Source organism: Manacus vitellinus, unplaced genomic scaffold (assembly GCF_001715985.3).
Source record: "Manacus vitellinus isolate BGI_N305 unplaced genomic scaffold, ASM171598v3 scaffold_4_pilon, whole genome shotgun sequence".
Lineage (NCBI taxonomy): Eukaryota > Metazoa > Chordata > Aves > Passeriformes > Pipridae > Manacus > Manacus vitellinus.
The window spans coordinates 4,112,880-4,126,954 of NW_021940604.1; the positions used below are offsets into that span (position 1 = coordinate 4,112,880).

General features: G+C 34.3%; 1 protein-coding gene across 1 annotated transcript in view; it reads right to left on the bottom strand.

The window, feature by feature from the left end:
• The window catches only part of SYNE1 (spectrin repeat containing nuclear envelope protein 1), a 291,013-nt gene that overhangs the window by 199,328 nt on the left and 77,610 nt on the right, over positions 1 to 14,075 (bottom strand). The window contains exons 15-22 of the mRNA XM_029962721.1: positions 12,547 to 12,643; positions 10,818 to 11,020; positions 7,215 to 7,379; positions 5,588 to 5,740; positions 5,007 to 5,150; positions 4,503 to 4,676; positions 2,670 to 2,828; positions 508 to 672 (exon numbers count right to left, since the gene is read on the bottom strand). Of these exons, the coding sequence (XP_029818581.1) occupies positions 508 to 672; positions 2,670 to 2,828; positions 4,503 to 4,676; positions 5,007 to 5,150; positions 5,588 to 5,740; positions 7,215 to 7,379; positions 10,818 to 11,020; positions 12,547 to 12,643 (1,260 nt within the window). The remainder of the gene's footprint in view (positions 1 to 507; positions 673 to 2,669; positions 2,829 to 4,502; positions 4,677 to 5,006; positions 5,151 to 5,587; positions 5,741 to 7,214; positions 7,380 to 10,817; positions 11,021 to 12,546; positions 12,644 to 14,075) is intronic.

A 14,075-nucleotide genomic window follows, 5' to 3' on the forward strand; every position in this document is an offset into this window, starting at 1 on the left:
CCTAAAACACACTGTAAGTTTCAAGGTTACTTCTGTTGCATTGAAGAATTTAAATTTGAGCTAAGGAAATAACTATTTCTAGCTATTTAAAGTCCAGCAAATTAATATATTCTCATCCAGTACACTGATATGGTATTTTAACAAGAATACATTTTAAAGCTATGTGCATAAGTAATGGTTATAATACAGACACAGGTATTAATCTGAAAAAAAGAGCAGTGGATGCATGAGACTGGCAAAATATAGTATTCTAACTCTCAATGATTCTACTGACAAAACCTGCCCTAATTTCTACGGGGTCTTTTCACCTTCTGGTTGCTTACATCCATCAGTAAGAGCCATGATCATTATTCCTTTTCATTTTTCAATCTTAGCATTAGTTTGACCTAATCTGTATAACTTCTACACGTGCAAGAAACTCACATCGATTTTAGAATTAAGTAGGCTTTTCATTTGTATGTCATGCACTCAAAGGTTTCCATGAGGAAGGTCAGAGAATTTACTCACGCTATGTTTTCTGAGAAGTTCTTCAGGATTTCCTTTTTCTTTTAAGCAACAATTGGCAATCTGTATTACTTTCTCCAGTTCTGCTCTAGACTCCTCAAATTTCTTCATCAAACGGCTATTTGCTTCTATGTTTTTTCTCCACTCACCAGCTTTCCTGACCATATTCTGAGTTACAAGCAAAGAAAATGAGCTGGCACTTTCACATTGATTTTTATTTGCTCTCTTGTACCATGATCTTACAAAACATGCATTTAATTTGTGTCACTCTTTTAAATACATGCTTTTCACCATGCTTCTCCCTCTCCTGCTCCCATTTTCACAATTTTTAATACTTAGGCTTGAGCTAATGTCATCATTCAAAAAAAAAATTAGTAGATATCTAATATAGATGTCTCTGATACCTTCAGAATGCCTCTACCATTCGATTAGTGTGTTTCTTTCCTAAAGCCTGCTTTCATATGTAAAGCACCTGATTTGACAAAAAGCTTGCCATTTCATTTTTCCTAGTATCAAACTACTTCCTCCTAACATGACTTGACATGAAGGTGGTTTGAACCATGGATCCAACCACTTCCATGCTACAGATCTTCTGACCTGGAATAGGTTTGTAAGATTATCACACTTGAAGGTCGGATAAGTAACCAGGAAGGAAACTGCTTAAAAGAAAGACAGCAAATTTTGTAGTTTATTTGTTGAAATCTTGTTTTGCAACCTTAGACACAGCTCTTCCATTATTCTGTGTTTTAGTCTGTTCCAGTGCATTGCATTATTCAGTGATTACAATTCCATAAGGAAGTAACAAAACTTACCAGGAGAACTGAACAGTTCAGCAGTTTAACCACTGCAAGGCAGTTCCAAAACCGCTTACTATACACACACAGTTCATCATCCTCACTGATTACAAACCCCAGTGTAGTGAGTTTTGATTAGCGAGCTAATCAAATCTGTCATTCTCAACTTAACCATCTTACTAAATCTTTTTAAAGTTTCCTGATAAAAATAAATGCATAATATTAGAATTATATAGGAATATATTCTTTACATGAAAAACTTCCAGTTTCCAGTATTTTAACTCTAGGTATGTCACATTTTGTATGGTTATACCATATTTTATAGGTTTATTTTCTAACATAAAAAGAGACAAACCACTATCCAACTTTATAGGAACAGAATAATTAATGTTGAACATGGTAAATTTACCCAGCTACAACTGTATCTGATTTTTCTACTATAAGCTAAACTTAAATAATGATTTCTGTTACAAATCAAACCCTACTTATCTTTAGGTACAACCCACAAATACCATAAAAATTTTGTAATCCACCTCTCAGAGCTCTTTACTGATAGGTGATTTTCTGTAGTTTAAAATTCAGTTTAGATACATTTATACTGAACAATAATTGCCTGAAAACAAATATAACAGAACCCAGTGTCTGGAGATCTGACTCCAAGATAACCATAAAATCATAGAATATACTGAGTTGGAAGTGACACACAAGGATTGAGTTCAACTCCTCATTCTGTGCAGGACAACCCCAAAAATCACACCATGTGTAATGATTAATTTCATATTAGAGTGGGACCAGATGGGGGCTGAATAGCCCTGAAAATATCAGTAATAAGTGATAATAACAACATAGAGCTCTACAGGTAAGGGGGAATATAGCCCAAAGCATACATCTTTATATTAACAAATGCAAAGTATTTGCAACCTAGATTCACAATCCATGACATTTTCTGAGTAAATACAAGGACCAGCAACAGTAGCATGTTCAAGAGTTTCCATCTTCCATGTTTTGTGTGAAGCAGGATGTATGGGAATATGGAAGCAAATAATTAGCCAAGACAATAAAGTTAGGAAAAAAAATGACAGAGTAGCCTTTAACAGTAGGATTTCAGATTCCTCATTCCAAAGGAGTCTGAGACATATAAAAGCTCTCTTAAATCCTATCTTCCTCTGTGGTAGGCTCACCTCTGAATAACTGCATGGAGAACATGACTGTCAGTCCCCTGACCACTTATCACCTAATACAGACAAATCCTTAATTAATAACTTGGCAGGAGAGAGGAGAGCTATCCAGCATAGTAGCTATAGAGTGACAAAATGGATGGATCATATGAATAAATCTTCAAAAATATGCACCAAGGTATGATATTATTACCTGAAAAGTAATCTGAACTTGTGTAACTTTCTTCTGAAATGTTGACTGCTGGAAATGCTGTAACACTTCACTGGAAGCCACACACTGCAGGATACTCTGACTGTTTCTCTCAATCAGGGACAAATCTTTCTTGCAGTTTTCTTGGTAAGCTACCAAATCCTGAAATAAAAAAACACATATACACCCTGGCCAGGAACAAAGGAGAGAAAAGTTTGGTAAAATAACAAGGTGTTTTTGACAATAAGAACAAAAGGGATGAGGTCAAAGAACCAATAAGAATCAGACTATACAAAATATTATATGGAATAACACAGACAACATGACTTTCTCTTTGTATGGTAAGTCTGTACCCAAACAGAGCTCTAGCTATTTATAAAAAAAAGGCACAGACAGATACCCAAGCCCTTCAGATAGTTTTAGAGAATGTTGATCAATACATTATTCTGCAATTTAATGTTATGGGATTTCTATATTTATTATATAATTGGAAGCAGGAAGCAGTGAAATCAATAGACATAAGAATGACAGCTCTCAGTAGCAGGTTGAGATCTTAACCTTCCTCACCTTTCAAAAAATTAATCTTTCATGTCAGCTTTTGGAATTCAGATTTCATTACAAATCCCATTAAGTAATGAGAAAAAAAGAGAGAAAAAAGAAAACATGCATGAAGTAGCACAGGTTTAAAAAACATGGTTTAAAAATCCTGCAGTGAGGAAACTATTCTGCCATTGAAGGTGCACTCTATCTCTTAGCACAAATCTTGCTTTACTCTCTGATCAGGCAGAAGCCAGCACTCTCCATATAAACGGTATGATTTTGGTTCCTTGCTGGCAAATAAATCCAGAAGCAACATGTCTTTTTATTATGACCCTCTGGGGCAGATTAACCTTTGAAAACAGAAGAGAGGAGTGTTCATAGGAGTTGTCCCTTAACCTGCAGTTTGGAAATGTGATTCACCCAGTGTTAATAAACGGAAGGTGATTTACTTGGGAAAATAATGGACTGGGTGAATTCAAGGTCACCAGATCATTTTTACTGAAATACAATCAAAGCTTGAAGTCACTGGAAGAGAACAGCCTTCTTGTTGAATTATTGGGCCAATCTCCAGAGTCATTACAGGCTTAAACTAATTTTTACATATAAACAAACATATAAATGAAATTAAATCTCTTGGTTCCATTATTTTTCCCCAGGGGCTCTAAATGGCTTTGAAATACTTCAGCTTCCTATAAAAAATTCATTTATTTATATTACCTGTCAAATCCAACTCTAATGAAATGTGTACCTCAATTTTAAAAAATTGTTTCTAGACTACATACCACACACACACAAGGATAAACACCAATTCCAATGAAAAATCATTGTATTTTTATTTAACTTTCCAACTGAATTCTGACTAGCTCTGCATTTCTCCAGAGAGAAATGTTTATTGGTCAGGAAGAAAAGTAGTGCACTTCAAAGAAATCACTTTTCCAGACTTCTAAGAAATTTTCATAATTGCCCAAGAAAAGATAGAGAATTTTCCGATCATATTATTTCATCTGCTTAATTAAAAAAAAATAATCAATTTTTTTGATACTTCAGTCCAATTTCCACTAGATTAAAAAAAAAAGTCTTATATTTACTTCTTGGATTGAAATCAAGACACTAGGAGGGAACACAAGTTTCAATCTTTGTATATATGCCTAGCTGATTTTAGGATAAGGCTATATTTGTTGCCTGAATATGAAGAAGCATTTGCTTACCTTACTGAGTTGCAATCCAAATTCCTAAGAAAGTTAATTGCAAATACTCAGAGGTAGTAGATCTTGGTAAGATATTTCTGAAACTTACTTGGGCTTTTTGTTTAAGAACAGCTGTGGGTTGTGCTTCAGGGTCCAGGATAGAAATTATTTCATTGACTTTTTCAAGAGATTCATAAAAATGTGTGATTTGTTTCTCCAGCTCTTCCAGTGGAGACAGCAGACGCTGGCATTCATACAGCAGGGCACAGGAATACTCCTTAACCTTTTCACCATTAAAAAAAAATATTGAAAAAGTTGTAAAATTCAATAAATAATAACTTCCTTTGCATGTAGGTTTATATACTTGCTACCTAGTCTTTTTAAAATATTGATCAATCCTGATCCTGTATTACTTCTTAAAGAACAGAATATTAAATTTAAGAATGGTAATCGTAGCATCTAGGAGAAGCAACATGTTCTCCACGCTGAATCACTTTGTTGTTACAACTACATATTTGTTCAAATGCATATATGTGAGCATTTATGTACAGGAGCTTACTATTTATTAGTTCAACAGTCAACAACACATGTAGCAGAGAAACTGTTCTGCAACCTTGCTCAGCTGCTCTTTGATCCGTGTCAAAGTTCCCAGCATTTCATTCACTTCCTCTTGGGAAACTTCTTTTGTAACAAGTTGCACTGTTCTTGTAACCGCTTTATACTGAGCTTCCATTGCAGGCAATTTCTGCTTAGTATTCTGAAACAAGTGGTTCAAAAAATATTTCAACAGCAGCATTTATGCATTCATGGGAGATACAAGACTGATAAAAGATATAAATTCTAATTATCAATTATTTTCATCACTGATTTTAAGTGGATACTGAGCCATGTTTCAAATGCATGAAAACTGAGCCAAAGGGTATCAGTCAATTCACCCAAATATCATTTGAAACTACACAGAAAAAAATATCTAATTGGGCAGTATTTTTGAAATTTACTCTAAAAATGTCACTCATAGAATAGCTATAGCCAAAACCACACCAAAAAAAAAGTGCCACTGGTAGAAACAAACAAACAAACAAACAAATTAGTAATGGAAATGTATACTAAAATAATTTTATGCTATCAGAGTTAAACAGTTACAAGTTTCTCTCTTATGAACGAGAAAGAAAGAAATGAAAGTAAGATACTTACTTCTAATTCTTGTACAAACATTTTAACATCAAGGAAGGACATTTCTACAGGGGTTGAAAATTTCCGATTGTTTCCATCAATAAAAGCTGTCAAATGAGCAACACCATCCACATATTCTTTCTTCATTTTGTCCAGTTCATCTGCTCGAGCATACTACAAAAATGTAAAGGAAAAAGGAGCAATCAAAAAAGTAACCACCCTAAATGAGATATCTGGCAATTAAGAAATTACTTAAAGAATTAGCATGTTTTCAGTGCAACTGTTTGCTGAAAAATTATATTCAATGAAATACAATTTAATGGAAACTGATCTGCTGAATTATTTAGATACTAATCATGTGCATTAATTTTGATAGTGATGATACTAAAAAGAACAGCACGCATACAAGTGGTCCGCCTTTTTTAAGGTTTGGATCATGTGGGGAATGCCAGACTCTCATTTGTTTCTAACCTAGAATCAACAATTCAATTAATTTCTCATTACCTAAAATACCAATTTTGAAAATTCAACCAAGAGAACAGAACATGAAAAGCCTAGAAAAACTGAAGGATAAAGGAAATTTCAGTAACAAAATGCTGGCTGGAAGAAGGGGAAACAAGTCTTAGAAAGTGGAAAGAGCTGTATGACAGAAATGGTGAAAAGCCAGTGAGAAAAAATATATAGCCAACAAAAGAAAGAAGCTGTATAAGTTGGGGAAGAGGCATTTACATAAGTGAATCACCCTAAATATCATCAGCAAATAAAGCCTGAGAACATTCTAGTCAACTGTCTGGAAAAGTTACAATAAAAGAGAGGCAATCATTATTTCCTTTTCCATTTAACTTGACTGAATACGAAATAGTCATGCCAGTAAGGAAAACAGATCTAGTGCCTTCAAATAGGCGATTTAAAATCACCAGAAGGGGACAATATCATTAGATGCACATTGACTACAGCAAAGATATTTTCTAATGTGTTTATGAAGTGTGAAATACTCCAGTGTAATTAAGCTCACATCTTCCCTTTGCTTTTTAAAGACCAAATATAGAAACAACAATTCTTTTTTTAACAGTAGAATAGTTTTAATGAGATAAAGGGTAGGGTTTTTCGCTTACTATCAGTGTCTCCTTGTGGGTAAGACAGAAGTAAAGTCTGACTAATCTGGGGAAAACATTTAGTTAATTAACTTACACTGTATCTGCTTATGTTGCAGTACAATAATTGAATGCAACTTTCATCAAAGAGTAGTTAAAATAATAATTTTCACCATTTTCACTGTTTAGCTTTACAGAGCTTTTACAATAACAATAGCTACTAAAAATCAATCATTTTCTCTGAAGAACAGTAGAGGATATGTAAAAATAACATTCTCTGCATCAAGACAGGTGACCATAGCAAAAAACTATAGTTTATACTAGTTGAAAATGTCAAAAAATAACACTAAATAGCTGTATAACCAAAAAGATAAATAAAGAAGAAACCCCAATAAAATTAACTATTGTCAGGGAGTCATTTCTGATTTAAATAATTATGAACAGTTAGACACCTTATTAGGTTGTATTATAGTCCTGTTAGTAGGGCAATCTGTCCTGCTTGCATGGAAATGACAAAGTAAATATTTAAAACCAACAAGGGCAATATCACTAACCTGTTTAACTTGCATGAACAATTCTCTCCATCTTCCATTTAGTAACAGAAGCTGCTGTTTAAGATCTCTGGAAATGGTCTCATCACATGTTTCAATCAGAAAATTACCAGCATCATTCATGGCTGTGTGCTGTTGGATCCAATGAGGTAAGTGCCGGAAGAAATCCTGAAGAAGAAAATGAGAACACCTTTCCAAAACCCTTCCAACTAGTCTTTATCTTAAATCACAAAACCAAAATTAATCACCAGCTAATGGCTTGATAAAAACTCTTTGAACAGTTATCCTCTGAAGCTCTTCACATCAAATATGCCATAATAGAATTTCAATGTCTGTGGACATAACCTGTGGAAATAAAAATTACTGCCAGTTTACTTACAGCTCATTTTACTCAGGTGAGTAGTTTCAGTCAAACAAATGGAACTCCTCCTTAAGAAAAAGCTCTATAACTAAAAACACTGTTAGGGTTCATCTAATTTCTGTCTTGTGTTGAAACAACATGGGTTGATAGTAACCTGAGCCATATACAGGCTGTAGAGGGGTTCTTCCCCTGCTGTGAACCACGTGCAGTTTCCCAGAAGACTTGTGAAGACTTATTCTTGATCACTGCTGCCTCCTATCTCAGAGCAGATGAGTGCAGATGTGAAATGAATGGTTCTCACTTATATTTTTCCCCCCTGTCCCAGTGAGACAGTCTAAATAGACTGTATACATATTGCAGGCAGATACATGCACATAAAGTGGTATAGAAGACAAGGACCAGCTCCCTCCCTTCCTTTTCTCTCTTCAAGAGGTTGCACAATACCTAAGGCAGGCTCTGTGACTCCAGCTATACCAGTAAACATAACAGGACTTCACCTCTGTCTCATGATTGTCCACATCTTCTCTGACATGGCTTTGGCTTGTCCCTGCTACCCTTGGTCCTCAGGACTTAGGAAGGGGCAGTGATCCATTTTGCTATCGATCCATAGACTATTGATCTACCCTATAATTTCCAAGACTGTTCATCTGCCAGTGACAGTCCTACACAATGCTTTGCTCAAGGGTGGATGTGAAAAAGTCCTATCTAACTGTATTGTCATGCAAAAACAGTTCAGATGCAACTGAAAAGGTCAAATGGATGCATACTGGCCTAATGTCTTGAAGAGAGAACTGACCAGTATACATCCATTTGACTTTTCAGTTGCATCTGAAAACAATACACAGTGTTTTCAATTCCTAAAGCTGAGACCAGTAGTGTACAGGTGCTCTGCACCAATGTATCGGTGAGTAAGTTTAACCACTTCAGTAAATTGTATCTGCAGTCTGAATGCTCCACTTGCAGTGGAGTAAATACCTTTCTTTGTGCAAAATCTACCCTCTATGAGCACATTCAAAAGAAATTAAGTCTGCTGAATCTGGCACTGGTCAGCCATTCAATGGTCAGGCTTACTAGAGGTCAAGAAGAAAAAAGCACATGGAGTAAATTACTCACATTCTTGCTCCCACACACTTATTCCCACAAAACATTACCTTCCTCAGACTCTGCTGGGGATTCTCTACATTTCAGGAGTCAACCTAAAGCATGTGTAAAATTTAAACAAGTTTGGCAGGTATTGTGCTCAATTAAAACAATGCAGTTCTTTTTAAGGAAGTCCTACATGAGATCTAAGAGCTCTCTGAAAACTTTTGGATAAAGATGTGTGAGAAAAGTGTGGGAGAGTGCAGTTACAATGAGGTTATTATGGAAAGTGCTTAAGAGGTACTGCAAGTAAACAAAGCAGTTGTAGAAGGAGCAATTTGAAAAATCCAGATTTTTTTTGCAAGATCTTTGCTACAGGTTCACAGTAATGTTTCTGAAAACAAAAGCCTACGAGAAAGCCAACAGGCCACCTTCTTTTCCAAAAAGAACAGTGGTATGTGCTGGTCTTGAAATGAGAGATAATGAAAAGAAGAAGAAAGCATGACACTATGGTAAAGGGCTACTATGGCCTTTCCCTAGAATAGAATATAGTGGGTTTAAATAATACCAGTGAGGTTTGCAAACAAGAAACTCTGTATTGTATTTGTATCATATCATATACTGATATATTTGTGGATTTACAGAACAAATATTTTGAAATGTTTAAAAATGTTTTCTGCTATATTCCAAACAGTAGTTACCATATTTTACCTACTTTTCCCGATGGCTGTAAGACTATTAATTGTACAAACCAACATAAGAATTACTTTTGATTCTAATAATCAAATAGTAAAACTGCTAAATTGGAACTGTCTATGTGAATATTATTGTTGTGGAGTGCTAGATTCAACACTAAAGGTACAAGTAACTTTTAAAATATGTATCTCAGTCTATAGGAAGATTATGGTACCACAGTAATCTTTAATAGTTTGGAGCCAATGTAATTTTAAGAAAAAATTAGCACTTTGGGAAGAATACCGCATTCACGTCTAAGGTTTCCAACATGGTTTTTTTAATCAGAATAGTAAGAATTACTTGTTGGATACGTTAGAAATCTGAAGCAAGTATATACTCTGTGGGTATATATGACATATATATATAAGTTATATAACAATAAAGTTATAGATCTGATCAGAGAAGTAAATGTTTTGATTTTATTCATATTCATGGAAAGAGTATTTAATTTTAAACACTGCCCAGTTACTCACATAAAACATACACCACTATTTAAGATCACCTTGATCAGTTGAAATCATCCTTCCTGATCAGTAATAACTATTTGTATTCATATTATGGCAGACTATTACTTTTCACAGGTTTATTTTTATTTTAAAAGTGTATTCCATTATTTTACATCAGTTTAAACTAACAAACTTTAACAAAAATTATACTTTTCCTTTATACAGCATGAAATGCTCATTCCTGACCTGATGTCAATTTTTCATCTTACAACCTACAAAACCCCTACTTTCCTGTTAAGAGCAATATATCTTCTATAGTGGGGTTGAGTGCAAATTTAGCACCTATTAAATGCAGGAGTATTCAAGTCAATCTGGGTCATTACTGAAGGTTCACAAATTTAAATCTTAGTGCTTCAGTACTCTACAATAAAAGAAAATAGAAAAAATATCCTTATAACCGCAGGTTCCCAAAACAATTTGTCTAAAGATTTTTAAAATGCTGGGGAAATAGGTAAGGAAAAACTACTTACCCATCAAACATAACAATACATATTAATATTATTGCAAGGCAATGAATGTTGAAATCTGTCATCTACATGGTAGAAAAACCAGAGGAAAAAATAATTTTCTTCAAGTGTCTTTATAGGTAGGCCATGACTATGCACTTTGGTGTTAAGAGCTGTATTTGCCTTTAAGTGAATCATGTAACATTCTTATCTCTGAGCAATATTGCTGCCCTATATTCATGTCAAAGGTGACTCTAACCATGTTATCACAGATGATGCTTTCCTTCATTGTGTGTATCTACGTAGATCCCATACAAGCAAACATTGACATACCTATGATGAATGAAGACAGTATAGAAAATCTGAAAAAATCTCTTGCTCTTGCATGACATTTCACAAAACAAGCTAAGCAAATGCAAAAACACATCCCACTTCCTAATTTACAAAATAACCAGATACATATGCTACTAGTGCATACCTTTTTAGAATGTTCAGGCTGATTCAGCATTTTTTCAGCATCTTCCAGCCAAGCTTGCAGACCTGCCACAGTGCTGCTGTATCTGTCCCAATTAGCAATTACTTCTTCCAACATGCTTCTTACACTTCTCACCTCTACTGAGAGGTTCCTCCACTGAGCTGTCGTATCACTCATGAATTTCATCACATTCTCAACTTCTTCCACTGAGATACAGGAAAGACACTGATTATTTTGGTTATTATTATTTCTGTAAAGCTTAACTTCATGTTATGATTGCCCATTCTCATCAGAGAATTATATTTTATTGTAACTTTTGATTTAGTAGGCTTTTATATACTTATGTTCACTTCACAGCCCAATTTTAGTGCAAAACCATGACTGAGAAATTAAACCTGTGAATTAAAGACTGAGAAAAGTACATAAAATGAATGCTAAATTAAAACAGGTACACTACATATTCCGTGTGGTGTTCATTTCAAATCCACAAGAAAATAAATCAGGGGATAAACTTACCTTAAAGAGGCATAAAATAAGAAATGTATTATATAAAAATGCATATTATATCTGCATTGAAAAGTATGGAATGAGATTCTGATCATTTTTTTCCATTAACTTTGAAATTAAACTGCTAGTGATTTTTGCCGTTTAATTTTTAATATTTTCCACATTGCAATAAAGGAACAAGTGTGTCCTCATTCCAGAAGAAAAAAAACAGAGAAGAAAAAGGACCAAGGAAATGCTGAGACTTCATAAAATACACAGAATATAGATATTTTAAACAGTTTTTAGCTAAGGTGTCCTCTAATTTCCACTGCTATTGCTGAATTCATATATGTGAGTACTTGTCCTTTAGAAAGCAATTTGTTATTGGATTTTATTAATAGCATTGAATAAATCTGTGACTCTTATTCTTTGTAAGAATATCTTGTAAAAAATATTTACTTTTGTAAAATTTGGGTATCACTATCAACTTAAATTTCTCAACAAACAAAGGTATCCATTTTCTGTCCCCTTTAGAAGCTGCAGCAATCCTCCACAGACATTACTGTCAGCAGAGATTAAAGTGACCCCGTGTCTGTAATTATCTAGGTCAAATATTGCCCTCAAATTCTCACTGAACTCAGCAATGTTCAGGAATGACACAAGGCAGCTGTTGAATCAGCTACACATTTTTATCATGTATATCCATACTTCAACTACCATTTGAGTTCCTCTTATAGGTTTTCAAAGTTAATGAAGAACCTTCAATACATCAAAGGATAATTTTGCAACTATAATGATACTGGGATCAACTCTCTATTTGTCTTTTTCTAGTAAATGAAGCCAAGCCAGGGAGCATTTCCAGGCACCAGAACATGATTTTCCCTACTCCTAATTTGGTCTCTGGCACACTTTTGGCCCAAATCAACAACACTGAAACAATCCAAAAGTTAGCATGGATGATAGACTTCTCCTATGAGGAAGTCAGAACATGATCACCCTCTGGAGATTCAGAAATCTGCAGGAGGAAATCTAACAGCAGGAGGGCAGGTTGCTCTGGACCAGGTGACACGTTATAGAATATGTGAAATTGCTACCAGAGGCTGTAGTCTCTGGTGACCTGCAGCTGCTGTTGCTGAACAGCTCTGCTGCATGGACGAAACAAGTATTAGGAGACCTTTTTAGAGGACACTTACCCCTAAAGAGATTAAAATGCTCTTGCAGTGACAAAAGAAATATAGACATTTACCTGAGCCATTTGCTTTGGCATACATTTCAGCTGCTCTTTTCAAGATCTGGTAAGTAACTTCATACTGCTCAAAGAACTTACTATTTTCAATAACAGACTGAAAAGAAAAAAATACAACAGACAAAATAAAGGTAGGTATTAAGAATAAGGATAATTTCCATGAAATTACATCAGGATAGTGATGAAAACTTTTAACTTCTTTATTCCTCCATTCATCTTTCATCACTATAAAATAATATTTAAATTATCATAATTATAAAATAGTATACAAATTTCACCTTTTCAAATTAATGCTACAGCAGAGTATATTGTTACAAATACAGATTTATTTACTTTCCACACAGAAAGTAAAGGCTTCTTAGGCTGCTAATGGCTGACTTGCTGAAACTCACCAGCATGTGGTAGCTAGAATGTGCAGAAACTGAGTAATTAACTTACAAGTTATATAATGAGAACTGTTTTATTCTGAAATGTAAGTGGAATAATTTTAATAGAAGAGAAAATTTCCTTCATATAGGTCACCACAAAAATCAAACCCAGTTAAAGTTTAAAAACTGTTCTTGTATTAAGCCTTTGCAGAAAGACGGGTTACACTTTAAAAGATAAAAAACATTTGCCTTATCCGTCAGTTTTTCTTTACCTCCTTTGCAACTGGCAAAAATAAGATTATGGAAACCCTGTACAAAGAGATGCTGTTTGTCCAAAGTGTGACACAGTGTTTTTCCTTTATGAGTAATGGTTTAGCTGTGTAATGTGTTATAGTGTGATGAATAAATTATCTGAAAAAATTTTGGTCAAAAAGTTATGCCTATGATATTTATGCCTCTTTATTTCTTATGGCAAATGACACTGACCTTTTTTAACATCTTTCAGAAATGTTAATTTAAGTGCAACATATAATTACAGCTCTGTATTATGCAAGCATATTGTATCTTGTATTACCACTGTTACAAAAGGGAGAGAAAGGTTGAGTTTGGAATGGTTTGTAGCTTATACTACATCCCAAGCCTCCTCATCTGCAGATTACAAAATTAAGGAATGTGTGCCCCACATATGTCTATACAAGCTTTGGAATGCCAGAATAGGCAAAAATAGACCAATGTGACTGGCAAAACCAGGTTTCAAATGAAGTTAAAAGTTCAATGAATTTTGAAGAGGAGAACTAGATTTTGTGTGTTCACGAACCCATATTATATAACATAAAAAATGTTTTAAAAAATAATTTGCCAGCCAGCATATATCTAAACGTCTTCTATTTTAAAACCTTTGACAGTTACTATGTCAAATTATCACAGTTATCTAGTATGTAATTTAGAAATGTGTTTATAACCAAGAAAACCAGAAGTCAAGAACAGTAAGAATTTTTCTCTGCTCTCCTGTTAAAACAAAATCTGCCATGTATAAAGAACTGCATACTTTACCATGAACTATGTGACAAACTCCTGACTTTCAATTTTGTCAAACCCACACAAGACATTTTAAACTGAATTAAAAACTCCTAGACTTCATGCAAGTAAAAATGATTCATA